General features: G+C 42.3%; 1 protein-coding gene across 2 annotated transcripts in view; it reads left to right on the top strand.

Annotated features, from left to right (window-relative positions):
• Window positions 1-27573, top strand: part of CRHR2 (corticotropin releasing hormone receptor 2) — a 1496074-nt gene that overhangs the window by 1147948 nt on the left and 320553 nt on the right. For both annotated transcript variants that reach the window (XM_078665281.1, XM_078665282.1), the window contains one exon: window positions 7809-7869. In XM_078665281.1, coding sequence (XP_078521407.1) covers window positions 7809-7869 — 61 coding nt within the window. The remainder of the gene's footprint in view (window positions 1-7808; window positions 7870-27573) is intronic.

Below are 27573 nucleotides of genomic sequence, written 5' to 3'. Positions count from 1 at the left end.
CCCAAGTGAATTTGACTAAATTGTGGCTTTTTATATCCCCCTCCCAAACCCTCCCCCTATTCCCTCCCCTCCCCCCACCCTAGTACCTGTGAAAAGGAATTGCCCCTTTCTTGCTGCCCCAGAATGAAAGACAGCTTGCTGAAGACGCCCTCTCTGTACCCCCCCCATGAACCCCCGTGACCGACAGCGTGCCCCGGCCTCCCACAATACCTCCCGTACCTCCCGTACCTATGCAGAAAAAAAGCAACAAATTAAAGAGTCATCTGAGGTCCTAAACAAAGCTATTTTCTCACCCGTAGCCCCGTAACCTCTCTTAAAGTACGGTAGATGCTGCGTCAGGACTTTAATTCACTCCTTGCCATTTGCTTGCCATCTTGACAATGCTTCCTTAGCATCCAGTTCATTAAAGAAAAAATGCTGTCGCCCATCCTTTATAATCTTGAGACTAGCCGGCTCCTATAAAAACACTTGTGTGCATACAGTTTTGAAGGGATCCATCAATTGACCGAGCTTCCACCATTCGTCCATTGTTGCCTTACATAGGTCGGAGCGCACAAAAATAGACATTACGTCCAATTTGACTGGTGCTGATTGGCGTGCCTTGAAGTATATGGCCTGACGTAATAGAAAATGACCCAAGAACACAAGGATTGGCCGTGCAAAATTTGATTTGGACTGTGTCCATATCCCAATCTTCTAAGTCTGGAAAGGCTTTTGAAAAAACCGACAATAAAAGCCAGTGGATCGTTGCCCTCCCTTCCTTCTGGGATGCCGAAAACGCATAAATTCTGACGCCTCCGGCGATTTTCTAGGTTTTCGATTTTAGATTGCATTACAATCATTTGCGAATCATGTGCCTTTGCTAAATTAACTGTATGTGTGTTGGACTCTTCGACGGCCACAACTTGTTGTTGTAAATCAATGATTTCAGAAGAAAGCTGACCAACCTTAGATGTTACCTCCATTAGAGCTTGTTTAACCCTTTTGCTGCGGCGGCAATTCCGCCGCAGTGCTAAGTGACGGGGGGGCCACGCGGCGCTCCGACGCTGGTGACGGAACCGCTCCATCACACCCCTTGGGTGGGCTGTGCTTCTGACGGAGCGGTTCCGTCACGGCCCCGCCCGCTCAATAGAACGGGCCGCGCAGCACAGTCACCAGCACAGCCCACCCGAGGGGCGTGACGGAGTGGTTCCGTCACCAGCGTGGGAGGGGTTAATTTCACTGGTGTCTGCTTTAGCCTGCTGGTAATATTCTTGACCTTCTGTTCTCTGAGTGCTCAGTGCTTGCATGATACTAAACAATGAGGGCTCCTCTTTCGTCAATTCCCGACGATTAGCAAAAGCACCGGGTTCAGATAGAATTGATGATAGCACTGTAGGGCTTGAGGCTGGGGAAAAGACTAAAGATGTTGTCGATGAGCAAGCAGCAGCGAAGAAAACTTCTCTGAGGCTTCAATTAATCCTTGCTGCTCAGCATCTGCTCCTTCTCCCTCCCCCTCTAATATTTCAGTAGGAGTATTTGCTGTACTGCTAACATTTGACAGTCTCAGGATAATATTTTTCATGTCGCCTTTTTGAGATACCCACTTGCGCAGCGGGCTAACCCCTGAACCAACTTCGGCTGAAGCCTCCTTTAATCGCCCCGTTGTGTCAGTTACTGTTGGCTTTACCCCCTGGCCATGACCCTTGCCTCCTTTAGTCAACTTAGCCATTTTAGTGCTTTTGGTTTTTGCGCCTTTCTTTTCGCCAAGGGCATTACATTGATTGTTCTCTAGCCCCCGGGCCGGACAATAATGAGAATGAGATCACCGAGAACATCGAGAATCCGCTTCCTCTTACGAATGTCTCTGTTAATTCTGAAGTAGATGACAACATGATTGAATTAGAAGTGAGCATGGGCTTTAGCACCACACAACTTGTTCTCATAATTACAACTTTTTGAAAGTTGAGTTACAATTAGTTTGATGGAAGAGCACTAGTCTTAAATCACTTTAAATATGTCTGACTTCCTCTTCATTAATTCCTCTCTTTAGAAAATACAAGGGATGTCTTCCTTCCCTCAGATTGTTCAAATGTGTGTAATGGATATAAAGAACATAGCAGTGAGCTATCCCATTTGTGCGTTTTCAGCCCCAATCCAAGCACATTATTGCTTCTGCAAACCTGGATCTCAAATACTATACACTTATATAGGCAGAAGGGTATGTATGAAATGCTGTTGTTACAGTGCAAACATTCTCTGAATAGTGATGCCCTGTTTATGTAGGTAAATCATGCTCTAATTAATATTTCCAAAAACATTTCAGATATTACTTGGAGTGTTTCTTTTCTTGCATTCACATTCTCTCTGAATTAAAATGAGCATAATGTAGACCGAAGAGAATGACTTTGAGAGGCATGTAGACCTCCAATTACAACTCAGAATGCCAAAATAGAAGCAAATGTAATAAATCGTGGAGAAAAGACAAGGTCAAAGGTCTAAAATATTTGCAAACTTTCTATAAACAACTCCAGTAGGAACTAATGGAGTGAGCACCTGTTTCTAAGTTTAAAATGAATCCTAAAGGCATAGTGAAGACACTATGGATATAGCATCTGGTTAAATCTTGTGATATTAGCTGTCCTTTTATTACTAAAGAGGGCAGGCTTAATTTAAAATCCACATTAAAGTATTGCAGCACAAGTGCAAGACTCTTAAAAAGAGTAGGGCCTGTAAACATTGTCTGTAGGACATACCTGCAGTACTTTCTCTGTGGCTACCGTGGTTGTGAGTACTAGCCACTGGTCGGGACTACAAACCATGATTTATGTCCTATACTTTGGCTGCAAGCCGTATCCTGGGGTGCTACAGGCATGTTTACTTGCCACAAGCCATAACCACAGACCAGCCTATGCACAATAGGTGCGGACTTATCCACAGCCTCCTAGAAAGACAACATGGGTGCCGCTGTCCATCACCTTCTAGAAGATGCACAATTAACACATCTCTTCTGAACATTTAAAGCATCTAACTGCATCTCTAATATGGTACAAGTGCATAGGCGGAGGAACCGTCTTATGTTCCCTTGCCATATAAGGTAATGCTTTCTTTACTTTAAGGTAGTGCTAAATTTATATATGTCCACTACATAAGAGTATAATGCTTAAGAAAAAGTATTTGTTCATACTTACTGAGAATATTAGCAATTCTGAGTCCCGGTATTTTTGAGGTATCAGAAGTTGATCCGACATAGGCCCCTAAAGAATTAGGCACAACATATGAAGAACGGGGCACCAATTTTTCAGTAAGAGCAATAATTCTGGTCATGCAGATGAGGGCAAAGTCCTCCTTATCTGACCTTTGAAAATTCTTCTCGGTATAAAACATGTGGGATTAATATTATCAGGACTATTATACTTGGTAAAATCACAGTATTAACTATGTCATTTAGCTAAAAACTCCTATCTTTGTTTAAAACAGGAAAAAGCCACTCATAATCAGCAGAAGCCCATTCTTAAGGGCAGAGAGGCCCCACTTCTTCACCTTTATACAGACATGAAGAGTGTCTCTAAGGCTGAGCAAAGGTCAGCCTTACAGGCAGTCTTAAGTTGAGGGCAGGCAGCCAAGCACTATACATGCACCAAATGCCCAGGCACCTGGCTACCTAAGTTGAAATTTGATGGGCTAACAATTCTACAGCCTTGTGTGCGTGACCTTCTCATCCCAGGAAAGTGCTTGGAGATCCTCCAGGAGCATAATCACTAGGAGCAAAGGAAGCGTCTTCAGAGTCACTGCTATTTCTGCATGCTTTGGTCCCCCTGTAGGGGGGCCAAAGCAGTCCTGGGGCTTTTTCAGCTACCCATTTGGAGGACCTTGTCATGGTTGTTTTTGAGTAGGGGGTGTTGGATCCGGTCTCTTCACTAGAAAGGGAAGAAGAGTTGCTACGGGACCCAGGCGAAATGGAGTTAACATCTACCAACCACTCTCCACCATGGCTCATTCCCCCTATCACAATTTTTGTCATCAACCAATCTATTCCTAAGGACCAAGTTTCCGGGGGGGGGGGCCTCTCCTATCAGAGTCATCATCCGCACAGGATGCTCCCACTATGAATGCCACCTATACAGGGATCTGCGAGCGTCAGTCAGGATGTCTCACGAGGGTTCTTGCACATGTCACTTTAAGTCTGGTAGGGGGGTCAGACAAGGGTGCATCCTGGCCCCTCTACTTTTTACTCTGTATATTAATGCCTTAGAAAAACTCCTGGACACTGCTACACTGGATGGTTGCAGATCCATCCCGGTCCTCCTATACGCGGATGATGCGGTCCTATTAGCCCACACCCCGATAGGCCTACAGAGGCTACTGAATGCCTTTGGGGAGTTTATGGACTCTTTGGACTTGGCCGTAAACAGTGCAAAATCCAATACAAAGTCCATGGGGCTAAGCAAGAATAAATTAAGAACTTTTTATTGTAAGGGGGCAGAAGTAAAAAGGGTGAAGGTTTTTACCTACCTGGGGGTCCTATTTGATGAGCAATGCTCCTGGGCCCCCCAGTTTGTAGTAAAAAAAAAGCTGCCCTCGAAAGATCAGCACAAGCAGTACAAAGCTTTGCACAGCGGTTAGGGGGAAGACCATGTGAAGCTATTCTTGCTATATATAAAGCAAAATGTCTGGCAGGAGCATTGTATGAAGCAGCATTATGGGGATATAAACATGTGGACGAACTACAAAAGGTGGACAATAAATTTCTTCGCTCTCTTTTATCCATTTCCCAATCCTCACCCACGTTTGCTACACACCAGGAGTTGGGGATAGGGTATTTGTCTGACCAGATTAGTCTGTCCTCTATTATCTGTTGGCTAAAGACATGGCTTAACCCTGAATTCGTTTTAAACCGTCAGATTTTAAAAGATTGACTCAGGTTGGAAAAGGGGAATGAAATACAGTGGTTTTCATATGTAAAGAAAATGCTAGTGAAACTTGGGCGTCCAGACTTATTTGTTAACCCAGATGGTATTGTGAAGGGGGGTATCAACTGGGTTAAAAAGCACTTCCTGTCTTTAAGGTCCCAGGAAAGGGAGGCGGAGGAATTAAAAAAACCTCTTGTGAGAGCCCATTTTTTATTAGTTACGACCCCACTGATGGAGCCCTATTTAAAGATGGTAACTAGGCCATTCCATCGCTTGTTGTTAACCAAATTTCGTTTCAATCTGATTCATTTTTTATTGGGATCCTATTAAGGGTGGAGCAAGCCGGAGGATATAGCCTTTTGTAATTGTGACAGCAGCTCTTTGCAAGAAACTATGCATTTTACACTTTTTTGTGGATATTATCAAGAAATTAGATTGAAATTTATAATACCACTATTTAAGGGTAGGGGGTTTTCTCAAGTCATACCTGCTTTATTATATTTACAACTCCTGGATAACCCCTGGAACATTTTTAACATAGCGAGTTATTTTGTAGCAGCTGTACGACTGATGAAATTGAGATGTTTAAATACGATTGATTGTTGAATCTCTGTTCTTCTCTCAATTGCATTTTATGACTTTTTATCATCCCTGTATATATGTTTTATTAGTCACGTTATTTTAAATGTATCCGATGAAATGTATTGTATGAATTGTCTGTACTGATTGTGTATCTTTTATGATTTTAATTAATTGATTAAAGTGTTTTTTGACTTTTAATGCCACCTATAGTCTCCTCCTGTAGCACAGGGAGGAGTATTGTATAGATTCTCTAGCATTTAAATCTGCCCATCTAAAGACTCCGGTTGTTCTATGGAAGTTCTCTAAAAATATGGATATTATTCAGTCTTGTCTCCGGGCAGTGGAGACATCCCAGGCCACCATTTATATAGCAGTTGAAGAAAATCGTTCAGCCATCACCCAGCATTGTTCCCAGTTTTCTAGTCTCTCATCTAAGTTGGAAGATTTAGAGAACAGGTCACATAGAAATAATCTGTGGATCTTGGGTATTCCAGAAGGCGCAAAAGCAGATTAATCTAGGGGCCATGTTGGTCACCTATTTTGAGAAGCTTTTCCTACATTGAGTAACTGGGACATGGATAGTATGATCCAGAGTTTGTTTATCTGAGGCACAATTAAGGCTGTTTGTTGGAGTCATACGCTGCAGTTTGCAGCATATCAATGGAGAGTGGCTATGTTGGAGAAGATCTACCAAACTCTTAGTATTTTGAAATGTAACCTAGGATGCAGTTTAATCTCTAGGGATGGGCCGAGGATGGAATTTCTTGACGAATGGCTTAGCGTCCTGCGAGCATCTCTGAGGAAGTAAATACGGGACCGAGCGGTTTAAAAGTGCTGAGCCAGGCAAATGCTAAGTTTCAAGAACAGTGAAGAGATGGGTCGAATGTTCTCCTCTTGAGTAAAGGAAAGTTTCAGTCTTACAGATTAGCAGTGAAAAAAGGGAGCTTGTTGTAGGCCCAGTCAGTATTAGAGAAGTGTTTGGGCCTTTGTTGAGAGGACTGTTTTTCCCTGCTGAGGCTCTGTATCATTTTTTTGGGCAGTATTTCCATCTCAAGTTGAGCCACTGAGTGAGTGCAGTCTAATCTAGAGGAACGTATAACCCTTTCTGAGGTAAAAGCTGGGAGAAGGCTAAACTTCTTATTTTGGGAGGAATATTTGAGGGGTCTTATAGGTATCTGCTAGTATAACATTGAATTTCCAGTTTCAATAAAGACAAAATCAGAAGCTCCCAAAATACCCTTTTAAACCTAGAATGATAGCTCCAGGGAAGAGAAATATTAGTCTGGTTTATACGGTAATTTACTCTGTTGCACAGGACCAAGAGGTTGATAATAATATGCTTTGTTTCCCTCTATGGAGTTTTCTTTCTAATAACAAATAAAAAAAATCTAAAAGAGAAACATTAGCCTGTGCTTTGGTGCTTAAACACTTTTGCAACAATAAGTTAAAAAGTATTTATTGAGAAGGAACCAGAAACATCTTACTAATTTGATAGATTGATGTTGTGCTGAGGAATTCTGAGAAAACTGATGCGTTGTCAATGTGGTTGCTAGATTATTTGTATGAAGTTCTGTGTGTTCCAGTGCCACATATGTCACATCCCATTTCCTTTGCAGAATGGCTTTATTTTTGAGAGAAGCTGATGATGTGGAATGGAATAAATGTAGAACCACATGTCCTTAGTAAAGATGAATGGACTACAGCATAAGATCACAATGATACTTTGAGAATAGTGAGAACACGGGTTACTCGTGGCTGGAGTAAAATGACCTTGTTGATGACCTCTAAGCCTTTTGGCAGGTCAGAGATGAGGATAGTTAGTTATTGATGAGTGGTTGCAGAGTCATCTCACCTTTAAATTTGAGAAATAGAATTATTAATAACTCAATCTTTTTTTTTAATGCAGCTTGATTTCCTTTCAGGAAAATGGGATGCATATAACAAGAAAAATTGTAACTTTGAAGTTTAATTTTTTTAAGAGTAAGCAGTGGTCTTCAAAAAAAAATTGGGGAATGGTTACCACCTCCCTCAGGGAGTCAGTAAAATACGAATGTTTTTCAACCGTGATTCGGTAGCAATAAATTCATAAATCCCATTCAGTCATGTAATCTCGAATTGCAATTTGTGTTTTGTACATATGTAAAATCATTTCTGCAGTCAGAAACAAACTGATCTGCTGTTTCCGATCACCCCATGCCTTGTACATGGGGCCCATAATGTGGCAGAGAAGAAGCATATGCCTAGTTACGAATGTACCTTCTGAAAGCATTTTACAAACTGTAAAAAGTCATGAAATACAAATGAAGCATTTTAATTTTTAATTTTGCCTTGCAGGCATCCCTTGTCCAATTATCGTAGCCTGGGCCATTGGGAAACTCTATTATGAAAACGAACAGTAAGTCTTTCCAATTTAAGAAATTAAAATTGTTATCTCAACCACAAACTGTATGCAAAGCCAAGAATAACATCCAATTTCTTTATGTTTTGTGAAATTGATTATGAATCTAAATGACTTGGATTATATCATATTTTTTTATCCATTGTTTGTCTAGGTGTGTCATCAGTTGTGATGGTTCAGGTCCATTAATAATTTATTTGTGCAATTGTAAAATGTCCTTATTTTATAAGGGGCTATAACTGTGGGTCTACAGTGAATACGCCTCCTAAACCTACAGAGACCTTTAGTTTCCTATAGTTTTCGACTACAACAGATCTCTGTACTATAACATAGGTCTCTACTGAAGCATTCCTGTCTTCACCGGTGGGCAATAACACCTGCTAATTATATATTCAATAATTGTGGTTAGAAGCCTTAGACAAGGGTGCATAACGGGAAGGGGTAATTAACATCTGTTCTTGCCCGACAGGCGAGGGCCATGATGTAATTAGTAGCCAGCATCCCTCGCCACAAAGAATATGAGCAGCCTCTCACCTGAATGTTTAGGTGAAAAAAAGCTCCATCCTACCTCAGCGTTCTTATTAACCTTTCTCTAGCAGCTTCCAGTTAACAGATAGCTGTTTGGGCTCCATCTCTTTCTTTTGGTAAAGAGGAGCCAAATTTGTCAACAAAAAGGAGCAAATGTTTGTTTCAATTTTTTCCATTGAAACCTACTTGGCCCGTTAGTTTATATTCACCTACGGTTTTGCATTTTGTGTCATTTCTTGTGAGGTAGCACTTACGTTTTATGAACCATAGCACTTAATCATGGTAGATTTTAGTGCATTTCATAAGCAGTTTATCACTTCACAATTTTCGCAAATCAATAAAAGCCTACGAATGCTTTGGTGAACTTTACAAAGAAGCAGCAATGAAGATCAGAGTGATGACTGTTGTATAGACTTTGTAAAACACAAGAGCAATATATTATGCAGCAGGAACCTGGATTAGTATGAGCATAAGGAACAATGGTTTATCAGGGACTCATTCAATATTGGAATATACAGTCATTAGCAAAGCATTTACTATAGACAATCAATGTTAAGTAATACAATTAGCCTCTAGGTATATGATGGTCCTATTAAAATTTACAATTTACAAATTACAATAGATAAATGACTGGGGTTTACATATAGGAGCTGGATATAAATTTGTATCACTCTTCTCAGCTCCGCCTAACAATGGGCGTGAGAAGACCTTGTCTGATTGTCACAGTGTCAATGACGTTTTGACCTCTTTGATCATTTTGAGCAAGCCTCATCCACACAAAATCAGAGTGATGCACCTCTATTGTCAAATTAAAATCATGAGAAAGCCAAGGAGAAAATCTACTATCTACTATAAAGACTGACAATGGGTGACTGTCAACTGTCTCTGTGAAGTTAGTCTCACCAAGCAGCTATCTATGCTCCGAATAACGGACAGGAACAGTTCTTGAGAACTAATATACAGGAAATAATCTATTTTGTATTAAATCCCTTAGTAATTGTGGATATCTAAATGTAGTTACAAATGCTGTGCAGGATAGGTCTCAGCAGAGGCTAGGGAGAGTCCCTAAGCTTTCAACAGAATGCCAGCCTGGCTTAATGAGTTGGGCCTCTTAGGTGTGTGGTGCACCTGCTGTCCTTTGACAGAAGACTATTCTCACTATTCTCCTGTCAACCAGACCTGTGCCCATAAGGTCTTCATGGTAATTGACAACAAAATTTGACAATAACTAGAAGAACCTGACCATTTGGCTCTAATACACTCAGATCATGGTCCAATAGCATTATCATTAAACTTGCAGAAGTTGATAGGCAGGATATGCAATAACTCCTGGGGTCTAAAAGACTCAGTAGTTGTTCATGAGGTCAGGGAGAAAATCAAGAACTATTTAAATCTCAACAATACAAGGGAGACAAATAAAAAGGTGGTGTTGTACACATTGAAAACTGTAATCTGGGGCACAAGTATCCAGGAAAATCAATGACTTTACGCATACTATCAAGGCCTCTATACTGTCATTTACTCTTCGCTGGAAGCATGTGCCACCTATATTGATTCTGTCACTCTCCTTTGGCTGTCCATCCATCACACCAAGCTTCTGGGGGAACTTATCACAGCGGCAGAAATCTTGAAGGTCATAAAGGTACCAAGACCCAACCCTTTCACAACAATATTTTGTAACAATTTGAACTGCAACTGGTCCCCATTCTGACAGCATTCTTTAATTAACTAAATTGAGGCAGTGGATATCACAATTCATTGCAGAGTCACACATCTCTTTACTAGATAAACCAGGCAAAGATCCAATAATATACCCATACTATAACCCCATATATCTCCCCTGAACACTGGCATTAAGATCATTACTAAAGGTTTGGCCAAGAGGCTGCATAAATTGATAGTGAGCCTGATTCAAGTGGACCAAGTTAGCTTAGTTTAACTAATGATACTACTAAAAAGACAGTAGACTTAGCTAGGAAACAGGGCAGGTGAACAGTTCTGCTGTAGCTTGATTATAAGAAATCATTTGACAGGGCGAACTGGAGAATGATGCTTAATGTACTGAACAGATTCATCTAGGAGAACAAATCCAGGGATGGATAATTGCATTATACAATACTCCACCTAGAGAAGAAGAGATTAAATGTTAAGATATCAGTCTATGTGCACTTAAGTTGTAGAACATGCCAAGGGTGCCAATTTATTTCACCTCTTTCATCTCTTGCTTGATCTTTTTCTAGAGTCCCTTCCACAAAAGAAAATCGGTGGTTACCTTTTGCTTAGATACACTCAAGCTAGCAGCATTTGCTGGTGCGTTGCTACTTTCACACACTGACCTAAGCACTCATTACAAGCCCTCATACCCATATCTCAGAAATAAAAGGCAAAATCAAGTCTTCAAATTAACATTTACAAGTCAGAGGGATTAGTTGGTGGGGTGGAACATCACTGATCACAGATCTGCAACTCTTTACTTCCTTTAAGTGAACGACAGACAGTATCAAGTTCTTGGGCACTTATTGTCTAGTGCTCCGCTGCTTTGGCTTTGTTCGCACTATAGAATCAGCACATACATACATACATAGAGGACAATTGAAGGATGGCTATGTCCTAGCATTTCATCATGAAAAACATCGCCCTTTTTTGAGCTGATCATCCAAGAATGAGTGGGTGTTCCAAGGTGGGCAAGTAACAGTCTTGTCTGACAGGCCCAGCCAGGTAGCATGGACCAAACAAGTAATAGAAGGGACCAGCAGGATGATTGATCACTGTCCAGATATCTGAGAATACTGTTTCCTTTTGAGATTGTATCTGGAAACTTGAGGTATGTGTACCTGAAGCGGTTAGGGTGCTAAGCTAGAGTGGATGATCTCTAGACTAGAATGATGGCACCTTTTGTGAAAAGTCATAAATCAATTCTTCTGAGCTCAAAACAGTAAATAAAACAGTACATGATAACTGAACTTTGAGAAATGCTGTTATTTAGATATTAAATTCACATATAAATTATTTTACCCACTGATCAGGTGATTATTCTGAGCTCCTTCTTGGAATCACCTATCTTAAAAATATGATTTTATAACTGTGTCTGTTTACACCCAAGGTGGGTTCTTAGATTTTTTTGTAAAATGTTCCTGTCAAAAAGTTATGTGGGTAGATGAATTGTGTATACATTTAGTAGGGGTAAAATTTAAATTATGCTGGCGTAATTCATGTGATTTTACATTATGTCTGTTACAAAAATTTCAAAATGACATCATTACACCATTTTCTGTAATTATGCACCAGATGCTGTAAACATGCAATTTTCCAAATAGTTCCATCCACATGTAACACTAAGCAAGCAGCCACACCCACAAGATAAACCTGAATTAGCATGTACAGTAAAACCGAAACTGACACCCAAAAGTCACAGTCCATGGTGGAGCAAACACACGATCAGGACAATGCAGGACAGAAGGTGAAAAAGATTACTAGATCAAACACCAACAACAACAGCAATAAATCCACCTACAAGTTCTGGATGTGGTGAGGAAAAGAATCCTCTCTCTATAACCAATCATTTGTCAAATTAGACGGGGATTCCTGGAACAAGAGGAAAAATATGGGCAGCCTTAATTTGCGCCCTCCTTATCACAAACTATAATACACAGTTGCAAACGTGACTTGCTACCACAATGGCAAGGTCCCTCGTAAGGCATGACATCACACACGCTGCTGTGGGTGTCATGGTTTATCATTTGGCAGCCTTGTTCACCAAATAATTCTCTAATAGTGGGCGGGCCCCCTATTTTTTGCAAGGTGGATTCTCATCAGTGAAGGTGTGGAGGGAATCCAGTGAACAATCTTGATTGCATTCCCCAGGATATTCCTTTTTAATGTTGGAATGGCAGCGAGATTGGTAAAATCATAGAGGTATAATTATTTCATCAAGTGGTCAACATGTTTCAGCCCTATACTTGACCCAGAGTGGGGTCTTTGGCTTTCCTTTTTTTTTATAATTTGTTTATTAAAAGTTTTGCAACGGTGCACACTCAGCATCATATTATAAAAACTATATAATAAAATAATATCTTTATTTTGAGCACGTGAACATAGTAAACAAAAAGCAAAACTAGGGGTCATTGGCTTTCATTAGAACAAGGATCCCTACTTTTCCAATCTAAGTTACTGTCACCATTCATGTGCCAGCATTAACCCTTATATGTTCCTTCTGGTGATCAATTAGCTATTTCTCTGAGGTTCTAGAGATCCTGTGATACATAAACATAAGAGAATTGTTCAGTTACAACAAATAAGACATATTAACAAAAGACAAGCTGAACTTACAATAAAAAAGGGGTGATGGCTTCTTATTGCATGTTGTATTCAGCTAGTGCCATTGCATTCGACAAAAGCAGTGTGTATCTACTGCGAATCACTGCACCCAGGTGTACAAAACATGCCAAAATGCAATAAAAGCATGCAATTTTGCAATCATGATACTGTTAGACCTGGCATCCTTTGCTTCATTTCCACTGACTTTTTTGCCGACTTCATTTTTGCTGGCCTTAGGATTCTGAGCACTTTACCAATACTGACCAGTGCTAAAGTGCAGGTGTTCTTTTCTTAAAAGAAGGTAACATTGGCTTATCCACAATTGGCATATTTAATTTACTTATAAGTCCGTAGGAAACTGTGTTACATGTGCCCAGGGCCTGTAAATAAATGTTACCAGTGGGTCAGTAGCACTGCTTGTGCCACCCACTGCAGTAGCCCTTTAAAAAACATGTTTCAAGCCTCCCAATGCAGAGCATGTGTGTGAAGTTTAAACTGCCATTTCGACCTGGCATGTTTACCCTCTTTCTAGGACCACACCTACCTTTTCAATACATATTAGTCACCCCTAAGCTAGCCCTGAACAGCCCCAAGTGCAAGGTACAGTGCATTCAAAACGTTGGACATGTAGCTTTAAGTGTTCAAGTCCATGTAGTGAAAAACGTTTACATTTTATTTTCACTACTTCAAGGCCTTTCTAGCCATAGGTTAACATTGGGATTGCCTTATTGCACCGTTTAGTGTAATTTCCAATTGGAAGAAGATAGAAATATCGAGTTTGGTGTTTCTGGACTCACAATATAAAATCACAACTAATGGTGAAGTCGGTTTTTAAATTGTAATCTGAAAATGCTGCATTTACTTTAACCATTCTGTACCTCTGCCTGTCTCTGAATACACATATGGGGTGGGTAGCCGCTGGGTTTTGTGCAGTCCCTCTTGACAGCCACACACAAAGAGACATTCACATCCTGAAGGCCCATCATCTGGCTGATGGCATTCCTGGGCTAGATGGGAGAGAGGAACTGACTCGTGCACCTGAATAGGGCTGTGCCTGTCCCCCCCAAAGCATTGCATATCCCCCCCCCATATTGAGTCTGGAGCCAGGGCAGGAAGCGCAGGGACCTTAAGGACTTCAACGGCCTCTCTTGGAAGGTTCACCCGCTTTAATGGCACAACTGGGCATAAGTACTGGACCCCTGATACCATCAACTCAGTAAACTCTGTACCAGAGGACGCTCTGCCGGGAAGCAGTACTCTTTTGCTGCTGAAAGGACTGACACTCTGCTGGATTTGGTGGACTCATGTTTGGCTGTGTCTGCCCTGCTCCCCCTGCCTGATGGTGAGAAGGGATGGACCTGAAACTCTACATCCCCAGAGCCAAGTGACTCCATGATCTTACTGACTTGCCTTCTGTTTTGAAGTCTCAGGGACATCAAAGACTTCCTGCAACTCTGCTTCAGCTGCTGGACTCTGCCAACTCTGAGTCCTGCCCTGCCAAGATGTGCCAATATGGCCCAGTGCCCTCAAAGGGGTTTTTGCAGCAGTTTTCTTTCACATTGCCTGCTTTGCCCAGTTGGAACTGACGCATTCTCCTTTGATGTCAACATAGCGCTGCTTCTATGACATCCCTGGACGGCTTGACAATGCAGGCCAGACAATGACGCATCACCTTCATCGTAAGGGGTTTGACGATGATGCAGGACCCAATGCAGTACCTACATCACAAAGGGGTTTGATGAAGATGCTGGATTTGACTGAGTAACTCGGAACCCATGCATCGTGCTCTTGCCATCGACTCATCCTCCGGAAAGGTACTGTTTTCAGCAGGGTCTGCATGCCTTCTGCATCTGACCCGCACTCCAATATGGTTGGCTTGACTTTTCAGATTTGACCCGGACCAGCATGACCAGATAGCCGCAGTTGGTGCTTTATTACTTTAGGAACTATAATTCAAGACAATCTTTAAAAACGCTGGTTCTACTCATTGGAATTTTGTTGTTTTGGTCTTGTTCAGCTCTGTACTTATAAGTCGGTAAGGATGATTTTTGGTGGTATTTTCACTGTTTTACTGTAATAAGTTTTGCACAATAATTTACATATAACTTAAGCCTGACTGCTCTGTGCCAAGCTACCAGAGGGTGAGCACAAGTTAATTTAGAGTGTGCACTGACTTACCCTGACTAGAGTGGTGGTCCCTACTTTGACAAGGTTCAAACCTCTGCTAACTAGAGGCTCCATTTCCAACACATACATACTGCTGTACGCTAAAGAAAGCCGATGAGGCTGCATGGAGAAGTTTAACAAGGGGAATCTTATAGTTACAATCTGTGGGGGAAAAAAGTTCCATATTGCAGTAATTTTACTGATAAAATGGTAAAAGAAACTACCAGGAATAGAATAAGAGTACATGCAATGTTGAGGTGCTGAAACACCTAAGTCACTGTCTGTTTCCTCCCGACAATGATCTAGTGCTTAGTGGCTTTCTATTCATACTGGTTACATTCTTGTCTCATGATGTGACTGTGTTGTGCATGTCTGCACAATACTGTTGGGAAGTGTAGTTTCTGGGCATCATCTTGTACTACGCACAGATGGGCCATTCCAAACCACTGACAACTCTCTGAGGAGCAATAGTCAATATCTTTGTTACCAGATTCTCTATCCTTTACCTTGTACGTGGATCGTCCTGAGATGTGGAGCTCTGACCAGCCCCTGCTTCAGCTTCTATCTGGTGGGGTTTTAGTCTTCAAGCTTCCACATCTATGCACCCCTTGGCCCCTGCTTCTATACCCCCACCATTTCACCCATAGAGAGCCCTAGCTGATTCAGGTTGGCTAAAGCTGTGTATGACTAGCTGTAGCGCTTGGCTCCAGTCAATGCCAGCACTTGGGACTGAGGGATGGAGTAAGAACATAGTGAGGACAATTAGTTAGGCCCTGCAGTGCAAGTAGTCACGCAGCGATCAGACCTTCCTGGTCCCTCTACATAATATCTCAACTTGTGCTGCTAGTGCTTGTGCTGCAGGTGGCCTCTTGGGGTGAGGGAGCAGGATGAAGGTGGTGGGTTATGGTGGTGTGTCGTGGTGTAAGGGGTGGGTTTAGGATGCCTATCCTTAGTGGGAGTCTTGAGCTCCACAGACATAATAGTAAGGTTTGGGCGGGCATGCGAGTAGAGTTAAAGGGGGTGGTTGCAGCGTATGGCACGGCTTGCGGTTTATGGACTATATGCCGACCAAAGGGATCACCTCCCCTGGAAACTACACTACCCTACTCTACCTTCTTTTGGGGGTTAAACCTGTGCTGATCAGTTTATTTTGTTCAGTTTGCCTAATTTGATCCTTTACAGGACTGTCTTGCTGGAGGCTGATAGGGTTAATACTTAGCGGGGAAGAGGACCAAGAGTCCTGAATTGAGGCTCCTGTGAATGGTATTGACTCAGTCAACATCTGAGTTTGCATCCGAGACGGAGTAAAGCCGAAAGTCCAAGTCTGGATTTATGAGCTGACAGCTAAAAGCTGTCCCTTGCATGCCAATAGCTAGAATAGTATGAAGATCGGAGGCTTGGACTTTAGTATCTGTGGACTTTTTCCAACTGTTTAACTTCATACTACTAATAATAATAATAGTAGTAGCACTTATAGAGCACGACAGCTACCTCAACAGAGGTGTCCCGGTGGTAAAGCAGAAATCAGGTAGGGTAACTAAGCGCTAATCCTGTCTAAAGAGCCAGGTCTTCAGGATCTTCCCCGATCTCCCATTTGGTGTCCACCTGATGCATATGTGCTGGCAAGGAGTTCCATAACTTGGCTGTCCTCACTGTGAAGGATCTACCTCCCAATAGTTACTTTGATAAATGGGGTACACAGAGCAGGTGCCGGGAGTTTGATCTTAGAGTGCATTTAGATGGGTATGGGTGCAGCCTATGACTAAGATACCTGGGCCCCTTGTTACGTAGGGCATGATGGGCTATGGTCAAGGACTTAAACGCAATCCTTTTTGCAACTGGGAGCCAGTGCAGTTGCTTAATGTGTGGAGAGATGTGGTGATGGAACGGTACCCAGCGGATGAATCTTGCTGCTGCATTTGGTACCATCTGAAGTCTGAGGATCAGATATGCAGGTAGCTGTTTGAGTAGTCCAACTGAGATGTCACTGTAACATGGACTACGGCCCTGTAACTTACCTCTAGTGGGAGATGCATGAATTTCCTAAGGGTTGTTAGTTTCCAGAAGCAGAACGACACAATATGCTGGATTTGAGTTATGAAAGGAAAGGTCAGACTCCCACTTAATGCCCAGATTCCTGGCAGAATTTGCTGGAATTGAGGGAGCCTAGTTCCGCTGGACATAAAACTCCAGGGGACAGGGGGAGACCTGGCCAAAGAATAGGACCTCCATCTTATCAGCAATCAATTTGAGTTTGTTCACGTTCATCCACTTGCGATGTCCTTTAGACACCCCGATAGTCTGACAAACAAGTCCTCTAAGTGGACAAAAACACCAAGTGGGTATCTGAGTAGGAGACTGATTTCACTTCCCAGGTATTAATAATAGTAAATAGGGATGTCAGGAAAATATTAAAGAGTAGAGGGCTGAGAGCAGAGCCTTGTGGCACGCCACACCATAATGGCGGGGGGTCCGATTGATGTTGTTGGAGAAAGACTCTTTGTGATCGATCTGTGAGGTAGGACCAAATCCAAGCTAGAACTGTGTCCTGTAGCCCTTCCTGTTGAAGTCTGTCCAGCAAAATATGGTGAGCGACCATGTCAAAGGCAGATGACAAATCTAAAAGGATCAGCATCACGGATGCACCTACATCTACCCACATTCTAACTGACTCCGCCACCACCACCACCACCAGTGCTGTCTCAGTGCTGTAACCTGATCGGAAGCCCAACTGAGTATCCTGTTGGATGTCATGTGCATCTATAAAATTGGCCAGTTGCTGTTGAACCAATTTCTCTAACATTTTAGCGGGTGCTGGTAACAGTGAGATTGGACCGTAGCTACCAAGCTCCTTGGGATCTGCATTACATTTTTTCAGCAATGGTAGCAGGAAAGCATGCTTCCAATTATCAGGGAAGATGACCGAGGATAGTGATGCGTTCCATATGAGGTTTAAGGCTAGATTGATATAATGAGCCAAGTATCTGAATACCTTTGGTGGGCAGGGGCTGACGAGAAGGGTGATTTGCATTTTAAAGTTTCCGCCCTGGATTCTAGTAAGGATACAGGGCGGAACTCTGAGAGAGATCCTCTAAGTTTACTATTGTCTGCTAGCTGAGGAACCATCATATGCTCTCCATCCTTTAAGGAGGCATAGACTTTCAAAATGTTCTCTTCAAAAAAGTTAGAGAGTTCAGTACATAGGGAAGGGGAGGGCGGAATCTTTCCCTCAAGAGCTGGGGGACTGGTGGGACTGGTGAAGGATCCTACAATCCTAAATATCTCCTTACTTGTAATCTCCGCACTTTCAATGCGCATGATGAAGAATTCTCTTTTAGCTGCCCTCATCATTTTTCAGAGATTTTTCAAGGCTTCCGTATATGCTAGCTTGGCCTCCAAAGAGTAATCCTGTCTCCAAAGCCATTCAAGTCTTTTACACCTACTCTTTTTAGTTCTAAGTTCCATCGAGAACCAAGGGGCTGATGGAGACTCTCTTGCGGTCCTAACCATTCTCAGGGGGCTACTGTATCAAGGGTAGAGATAATCCTTGAATTGAGCACAGCCGTGCCCTCACTCAGATTGCCCATCCTCGGAAGACCCCTTGCTAGGAGCATGGGGTGCAAACAATCAACTGTTGCCTTTTTCTTCTCAGCACCGTCTGTTTGCTTCCCTCACAACTGACCGCTGTCTATTTCTTTTTATGAATTAATTGCTTCCTCCAAGTTTCAAGATAAGAATAATGACTGTTAGAAAGAGACTTGCAAAAAACACAGTTGATGGACAGAATGTAGAACAATGTCATACATTCACCCCAGTACAAGGATCTGGGCTTAAATCCATCGTTTTTTTGCACTCCACACCACCCTGGGTTAGACACTGGCTATATGCAAATCAGCTCTGACCCTGTGCCTCATGGGAACAGTCCAGTCCGAACTACCAAGCCATGTCTTTCCCAGACCGGAATCAAGCATCCAAGGACCGGTTTCTGGCTATCAGCCTTCATCAGCCTGGATAGCTTGACTCCAGTGGTGTGGAGAGCCTGGGACTCACGTCTGAGCATCCCCAGCACACTCGGGGTGAAAATTGCAAAAAACACAGTTGATGGACAGAATGTAGAACAATGTCATACATTCACCCCAGTACAAGGATCTGGGCCTAAATCCATCGTTTTTTTGCACTCCACACCACCCTGGGTTAGACACTGGCTATATGCAAATCAGCTCTGACCCTGTGCCTCATGGGAACAGTCCAGTCCGAACTACCAAGCCATGTCTTTCCCAGACCGGAATCAAGCATCCAAGGACCGGTTTCTGGCTATCCGCCTTCATCAGCCTGGATAGCTTGACTCCAGTGGTGTGGAGAGCCTGGGACTCACGTCTTAGCATCCCCAGCACACTCGGGGTGAAAATTGCAAAAAACACAGTTGATGGACAGAATGTAGAACAATGTCATACATTCACCCCAGTACAAGGATCTGGGCCTAAATCCATTGTTTTTTTGCGCTCCACACCACCCTGGGTTAGACACTGGCTATATGCAAATCAGCTCTGACCCTGTGCCTCATGGGAACAGTCCAGTCCGAACTACCAAGCCATGTCTTTCCCAGACCGGAATCAAGCATCCAAGGACCGGTTTCTGGCTATCAGCCTTCATCAGACTGGATAGATTGACTCCAGTGGTGTGGAGAGCCTGGGACTCACGTCTGAGCATCCCCAGCACACTTGGGGTAAACATTGCAAAAAAAACAGTTGATGGACAGAATGTAGAACAATGTCATACATTCACCCCAGTACAAGGATCTGGGCCTAAATCCATCGTTTTTTTGCACTCCACACCACCCTGGGTTAGACACTGGCTATATGCAAATCAGCTCTGACCCTGTGCCTCATGGGAACAGTCCAGTCCGAACTACCAAGCCATGTCTTTCCCAGACCGGAATCAAGCATCCAAGGACCGGTTTCTGGCTATCAGCCTTCATCAGCCTGGATAGATTGACTCCAGTGGTGTGGAGAGCCTGGGACTCACGTCTGAGCATCCCCAGCACACTCGGGATGAAAAGCTATCCAGGCTGAATGAAGGCTGATAGCCAGAAACCGGTCCTTGGATGCTTGATTCTGGTCTGGGAAAGACATGGCTTGGTAGTTCGGACTGGACTGTTCCCATGAGGCACAGGGTCAGAGCTGATTTGCATATAGCCAGTGTCTAACCCAGGGTGGTGTGGAGTGCAAAAAAACGATGGATTTAGGCCCTGATCCTTGTACTGGGGTGAATGTATGACATTGTTCTACATTCTGTCCATCAACTGTGTTTTTTGCAATGTTAGAAAGAGACAGCAGAATATGAGATTTTGTCCGGTGCTCGTTTAGCTAGCTTGCCTAATTATGTCCCACCCGAAGGGGAAAAGATCCATTCAAAGACTCGTAATGTTACCCTCATCACAATCATTGAAAGTAGATGAGACGGCTGCTACAGTACAGATATGACAGCGATTACCACAACAACAAAGTGGATGCCTGGATTAATTACAAACTTTTTACAGATTGCAAAGGTGGGTGGGGACCCATGTGTGGAAGCTAAGCAAACAGTGCAAATTCAACAAGCTAGGTCAACTGGAACACCGTAACTTGCTGCCCAGATTCTGATGCTGATGAAGCTACAGGTCTCAGTATAACATTGGGGTGTAAATTATCACCTGCATCTAGACATATAGAGCAGGTTAACTTAAATAACCCAGAGGAGTCTGAAATAAATGACAGGCTGATTATGATTGAAGGTGTGGTAAGCCGAAATGAGCGGAGCAACTGTGGAGCCAGGACCAGGAGATGCCATGGGAAGTCTTTATTGGAATTCCCTGAAGGGGAATTATATAGGTAACAGGGGTAGCAACAAAGACAAAGCTTATTTAAGGGATCTACCAAAGAAATTACTCTCACGAGCTAGCTCTCCAATTGGTTATGAATATCGCCCAGCAGATTTCATTAGATCACAGAGAGGAGGGTTACAAAAACCAGGTGCAGTAATTACTGCTAGAGCAGAAGTGCACAAAGACTTGATGAGTTGGCCAAGTGCTCCTTAGGGCATTGTCAAAGGGTCGCAATTATATGATTTAATTTTCCTGAATATGCCAACTTATATTTAGGAGTCTGTGAATATTGCATTAGAGTTCCGACCTCAATAGTTGCACTAATGGAGACATCATTGAGAAGGTCTAATCATGTAGCAACTATGTTGACCACTATTCTCCAAACCCTATTGAATCCCAAGCCTCAGAGAGCTGTAGCCATGCCAGTAGAAGGACCAACCACAGTGAGAGAGGAAGTGAGGCAGTTAAAATGTATACAATTGCGAGAGGTGGGGCCAACTAATAAGAAAAACAAAGTGCCAACCAATGAAGTTGTTCAATCTACTCCAATAAGTGGGTGTGGAAGAGCAGAGAACATTCTTCAATCACCCTAGCAAAAAAGGTATTGAAAAGAAAAACGTCATTGGCAATTGCGAAGAGGCAAGTTACTGAGTTACCAATAGGAAAGGAGGAAAGGAGAAATCCTCCAAAGTTAAATAGAAAGAGCCATGTTGCAGGCTCTCTGCTGCCAGTTATATGCACTCACTGTCTTTTGTGGGAAAGCAGAAGTGCCAGAGTGCAATCTTTCAGCATCCCAACTGACTAAGCTATGACACAGGACTATGCACAACTGCTAGGGTTTTAGAGCACTCTGAGAAAAGACCATCAACAACCAAAAGAGGTAAAAGGAGATGAACAAAGCAGTGACAAAGTCAGGTCATAGAAACCCTCAAAACAAAAGGGCTCAAGACTCATGAGACTGTAGCTGACACCGAGCTGAGACAAACTCCCAAGCAAACAGAGATCGAACAAGAAACAGTACCCGATTCAAAGAGGAGGAAGGAATCCCTGCCATACACGCGTTAAATTGGAAGGCAATAACTCTAGCAGCATGAAGTGGAAGGACACTAAGCAAAAATACCACGCTTACCAAGGCATTTCAAGATCTTGCAAATTAGCTTCATGGCAGCAGGGGTTGATTGGCGGGAGAGAGACAAAGGAAGAACAGAATCAGAAAGAACCACCCATATGATGGAGGGAATGAGATATGGAAGTAAACAGACACAGAAAAAGCCCTTTTAGAAGGACATCATAAAAACCTGAAGGACCCCAACAGGAAAGCAATCAGTCAACAAACAATTAGGGTTGTCATGTTCTGAGGTTGCAGACACCATTGGGTACTCTGTGAGGATTAGGGGTCCAGATGGTGCACTGTGAGCTAGCCAGGAACTAGGTCAATATATTCTGATGGTATGAGTGGACATAGTCCCCAGAATTCTGATGCCTATGTTGCCCTAACACACAGTCTTACTGAGTTAGTAAAAGCCGTATGACAGTCTGGCTTTCATTTTAATTTTTAAGTTAGAAACATTAACTTTTGCAATGCCCATTGACAAAATCCTGTAATTGCATTTTGTTTGCCAATGTCCAAATATCTCAGTATAGAATCAGTATTCAACTACCATGTGTAAGGATATAGTGTTGTTGCAGGCTCTCTATTGCCAGTCATATGCACTCACTCACATCACCCTACTCATGCTTTCTTTCAATTATTTCATCATGCACTGATTCATAGTAGCTCACACATTACCCTCCCTCAAAGATACAGAAATACTCACTCACTGTCACACCAAACACCCACTCAAATCAGTTCATCCAGGATCTTCTCATGTGCAGTCATTCACTCCAAAGAACTATTAGGGAGAACACAACTCTGATTTTGCTCCTTTTTTGTTGGAAAACTCAATTATAAGTGTTCTGCGAAACATGCAGTAAAAACTGAAGTCCCTCTGTCATTAATCTCTAGATTATAAAATCACTTCATGGAAGAAATAAAATATTTTTTTTTTATTTTAAACATTGTCCATTTAGCTTCTTAGAGCTAAATATAAGGAGAGGGTGTAGGCTGCAATTATCGAATCCCAGATATCGGTGGGATAGAATATCATTACAACAATATCTAGGGACAAAAAATCGAAAGGTACACTTCTATACATTTCCATACCTAACTCCACCTAAATGTACTTTACTGATATGTATTTATATCTTCAAATTTGAGTTAAGGATAATATGATGTCCCTCGATACTGTTGAAATGGTATTGTGTCCCGTCGATATTCTGGATATGATATTCCTAGCCACAATCTGAAGACATCATTTCTAAATACATGCACATCATTGGCAATGTCAATTGGTTAATAACTGAATATGTTTCTGCCCTGGTGAGTTAAGCTCGGTTGTCTGGATGGGAAAGGGGGGATGCCTCAATGGATGGAAGAATGGATGTACAAGCAAGTACCTTGATCGAGAGGTGGGGCTTGTTTCATAAAGATTACTTCCACTTTTGAGTAAATTTATACTTTTGAATAAGTTTACTCCTTTTCCGTACTCACAAACTACAGGTTTGTAGTAACTTATACTTTTGTAGAAACATGGTTTTGAAGTAAGCCCTGCACTTCACATGGCCGGCTGCTGGTACTATGCTCTTCCATAGAAAATAATGAGGTAGGAACTTACTGCATAAGTCTGAGTAACCACAAAAGTGTAAGTTACTGCAAAAGTCGAGTTTGTGGATACCAAAAAGTAATAAACTTACTCTAAATTGTAAGTTACTACACAAGTGTAGGTTGTGGATAGCACCTAGTAGTAAGTGCTGTAGTAGTACTACTGTAGCACGACAAGACGCACTACAAAGGGCAGTTTCTGAGGCCTTTAGGGGCCTATTTTTAAGAAAATGTCCGGCATTGCAGTGCAATGAAAGGAATGCCACTCTGCTGTGCTGAAGTGCACTGTGCTATGTTGTAAGAAAAGGGAAAGAATGTGCAGTACTTAAGGCAAAACAGTGCAGTCTTGCCTTTTCCCCTGCTCTGGTGCCCTTTCTGCAGCATAGGTGCCAAAGCATGCACCCTTGCACCATGTTATCAGGGATCTTGCGTTGCATGCAGGATTATTTTGTGGAGGAAGGGACGCTTTCCTGCACAGAAACAATCCTGAGAGGCATAGCCCTCTTTTTGTATGTGCACTGCAGAGTGCACCACCCATAGAAAGAGAAAGTAATGAGGAGAATACCCCTCACCTGGGAAGGTGAATCTTTTTGTTGTATTCGCAGGTCTACCACTGTTGGTGAATCTGGGAAAGCATAAAAACCATGGGAGTTGCATGGGAACACCCACTCCGCCCCCATGGGACAACCTACCAGGACAGAGTAAGGCAACACAGCGATTTTCCTAACTCCAGCTTTATGGAGCCACTCAGAGCTATGCAAAGAGGCCTTGCTTGCCTTCATAAATCACATGTAAGGTTTGTGTCACACTTGCACCACATTGCTTGGTGCAAGAGCGCCACAAACTGGCTCACAAAGAGGCCCCTTAGTGTTTAAGTGCATTAATGGATGAATGGACGAGTGAGTGCATGGAAAGGTGCTTCCATTAATGTTTTGTTATCATGCTGTTGACACTGTAGAAGAAGTGTGTATTTCTCCTGATGCAGCTTCTGAGTGCTGCACTCATAGTAAATATTTTATTGTGTGTAGCTACTACTGTGCAGGCATGGTAGAGGAACTTGCATGGCTTTTTAACTAGTTCTCAGTAACCCCAAACAGTCGTCCTTTTGAGTGGTGACAAAGGACGATGTGTTATGCCAGCTATGAGCGTTTCTCAAAACCTCTGCGAGGCTAAGGGGAAACAATAGGTCAGGGCTCCTCAACAGAAAACCCAAACTCTTCAGCTAATGCAAAAGGCAAGCAGTGCCTGATTAGTATTTTCTACCAAAGAGTGAAAGAGTGTAGCAGAGACCAAAGGAATTATCCAATGTCAGTTCTGCACAGTGATTAAATTTTACCCCTCCTCAGCCTAAGCTATTGCTGTTGCTTCCAGTCTTCTGCTTGCTAGTTGGTCAGCACCAGCACACCCTTCCTGGATCCAGATGTACCCAGGTGCATTGCTACAATTGGTGCAGCAGGAAAAGTGGCACTGGGTACAGAGTCCTGAGAGACCCATTGACCCCAGATAATTACTGTATATAACTACCTCAGCAGCAGTCAAGGAGGGCATTTTACTTGCATGTATCAAGGCCTATGGTATCCTCTAGATGCTATTGGATTTCCCTTTGCTCAGATGCCTTTATTATGCTATGATTGTACCAATGGCCTATCCATGCTAACAGACTATGCAAGGGAGTTCAGGGCAGAAGGCTTTTTTTTTAAGATGGTACGTAAATGGACACATTTCAACAATTATTACATACATGATAAGAATTTGATAAATATTTGATATATTTACATACATTTTTAATTACATCTTGTTAGCGGGAGCGAGGAAAAATAAATAGATAAGTGGGGTTAGAAATCAGTTTCAATTAATTGGAGGCGAACAAAATTTGTATCCATTTTTATCTGTTCTCCAATTAGTTACAGGAGCCCATAGGCGTATACCCTCCTTACGCTGCCTCATGCCTTTATATTCATAGAGGCAGGATTCTAAGTTATGAATTCCTAAAAATCTCGAGAGCCACATCTGAAAGGATGGAGGGTTCGTATCTTTCCACGCTGCAGAAATTAAAATTCTAAGTACAGCAACAGATAAAAACATTAGATCTCTTTCAGCCTCGCCTAAACCCAACTTAGAGTCCGTACCCAGTAAAATTAAGGTAGGGGATAGGTCGATGGACTGACCTAGCAGCCCCTCCATAAATTTCATTATTTCTTTTTTAACATTTTCCAACTGTTTGCAGGAAGAAAACATATGTATAATGTCAGCCTGACTTTCATTACATCTGGGACAATTATCATTTTCGCTTAGACCCCAGGCAAATATCTTCGCGGGTGTATGGTAAAGATTAAAGATAGTCTTGTAGTGTTGTGCGCGAAGGTTTGATGCCCGGAATATTTTTTTATTCAATACGAGAGCAAGATCCAGATCGACATCAGAATCTCCTAATTTTGTCGCCCAGTTAGACTCAACCTTCTCAATATCATCCGGGATTTGGTCCAATAAGCAATTATATAAGATCTTAATCTTCCTACAACCTCTATTTAATAACTCAATCAGTGGAAAATGTGCTGTATGTGAAATCTGTGGCCTGACTGCCTTAATTGCCCTGGTAACTTGACCATAAACCAGCCATTGACTGTCTGGAATACCAAATCTTTCCTGCAACATTTCGAACCCCAGAATTTCACCTTCTTCCATTACATCTCCCAAGGATCTAAGCCCCAGCCTTTTCCACATCAGCAAATTATTATCATTTTTTAGTTGAGGAAAGAGAGATGAGTTATACAGTTGCAAATAGGAATTGATTTTTGGGATATTAAACATTTTCATAATTGCTTTCCAAACCTTCCATGCGCCAATCAGTGTCTTCAATCTTGTTTTTTTATAAAAGCTTTGTTCCAATTCACACTGAAATACATTTATAGTCTTTTCACCCAATAGCATCCTATATATCTGGGGTGGACATTGTTGATCTACAAACCCAGGGGTTATATCAGGTACAGATGTAGATTGAAATAGAGTAGTCATTTGGGTTAGCAAGCAGGCCCAATGATATAACTTTAGATTCGGCAATCCCATTCCACCCCTTTCTCTGGGCAGTTCCATTAAGTTTGTAGATCTCCTTACCCTGCCATATTGCCATATAAATCTGATAAACATAGATTCAAGTTGTTTCGTGATCCTGTCCTCTATTGCTTAAGGGATGGCCCGAAATAAGTAGAGAACTCTGGGGAACATAGACATTTTAACTGCATTTACCCTTCCTACTAATGAGAGGTGTAGCACATCTATTCTTTTTAATTCCTTCTCAATATCCTTAATAAGTGGCAGATAATTCTCGCTTAAAATTTTCTCAACATTAGCATTAATTTTTACCCCTAAATATATGGCAGAGTCGACGAATCTATAGTCAGTTTTGGCTATATTTTTGGAACAAATAACCTGCGTTTTTGTTTCATTTAGAAGATAGCCTGACTCTTCCCCAAACAGTTTAGCCATCTGAATTAGAACAGGAAGAGTTAGTTGTGGATTATTTGTTAACACTGCAAGATCGTCAGCGTAGGCGAGTATTTTACTTGAATAACCATTGCATATCACTGGAGCTATCTCTGGGCAGTCAAGAATACACTGTATAAGGGGGTCAATATACAGCGCGAATAGAATAGGGGAACAGGGACAGCCTTGCCGAGTCCCTCTTTTTATATGTATAACCCCTGATTTCTCGCCCATTGCTGTTACCTTAGCTGTTGGTTCTACATACATGGCTTTAAGGACCCTATAATATTGGGACCAAATCCCCTCGCCTCTAAAATAGCCCAGAGAAAGCTCCAGTCCACACAATCAAACGCCTTCTCTGCGTAGAGCAGGATCATAGTGACATCCCCCCCCCCAAGCCAGCCTGGGCATCAAACAAAGATATTGCCCTACAGGTATGATCCGTTGTACCCCGACCGGGGACAAACCCATGTTGCCATGGGGATACTAGACCGCCAATGACCCTACCCAACCTCTTTGCCAGAATTTTAGAATAAAGCTTAGTATCGGAATTTATTAGTGAAATGGGTCGGTAGGACCCCGCCTTTTCCGCTGGTTTCCCCTTTTTACGGAAGATTGCTATATTTTTTTCTTTCCAAGAGGC

Source organism: Lissotriton helveticus, chromosome 10 (assembly GCF_964261635.1).
Source record: "Lissotriton helveticus chromosome 10, aLisHel1.1, whole genome shotgun sequence".
Taxonomy (NCBI): domain Eukaryota; kingdom Metazoa; phylum Chordata; class Amphibia; order Caudata; family Salamandridae; genus Lissotriton; species Lissotriton helveticus.
The sequence above is the reverse complement of the archived record's forward strand: the minus strand, read 5'-3'. Positions and strand labels throughout refer to the sequence as shown.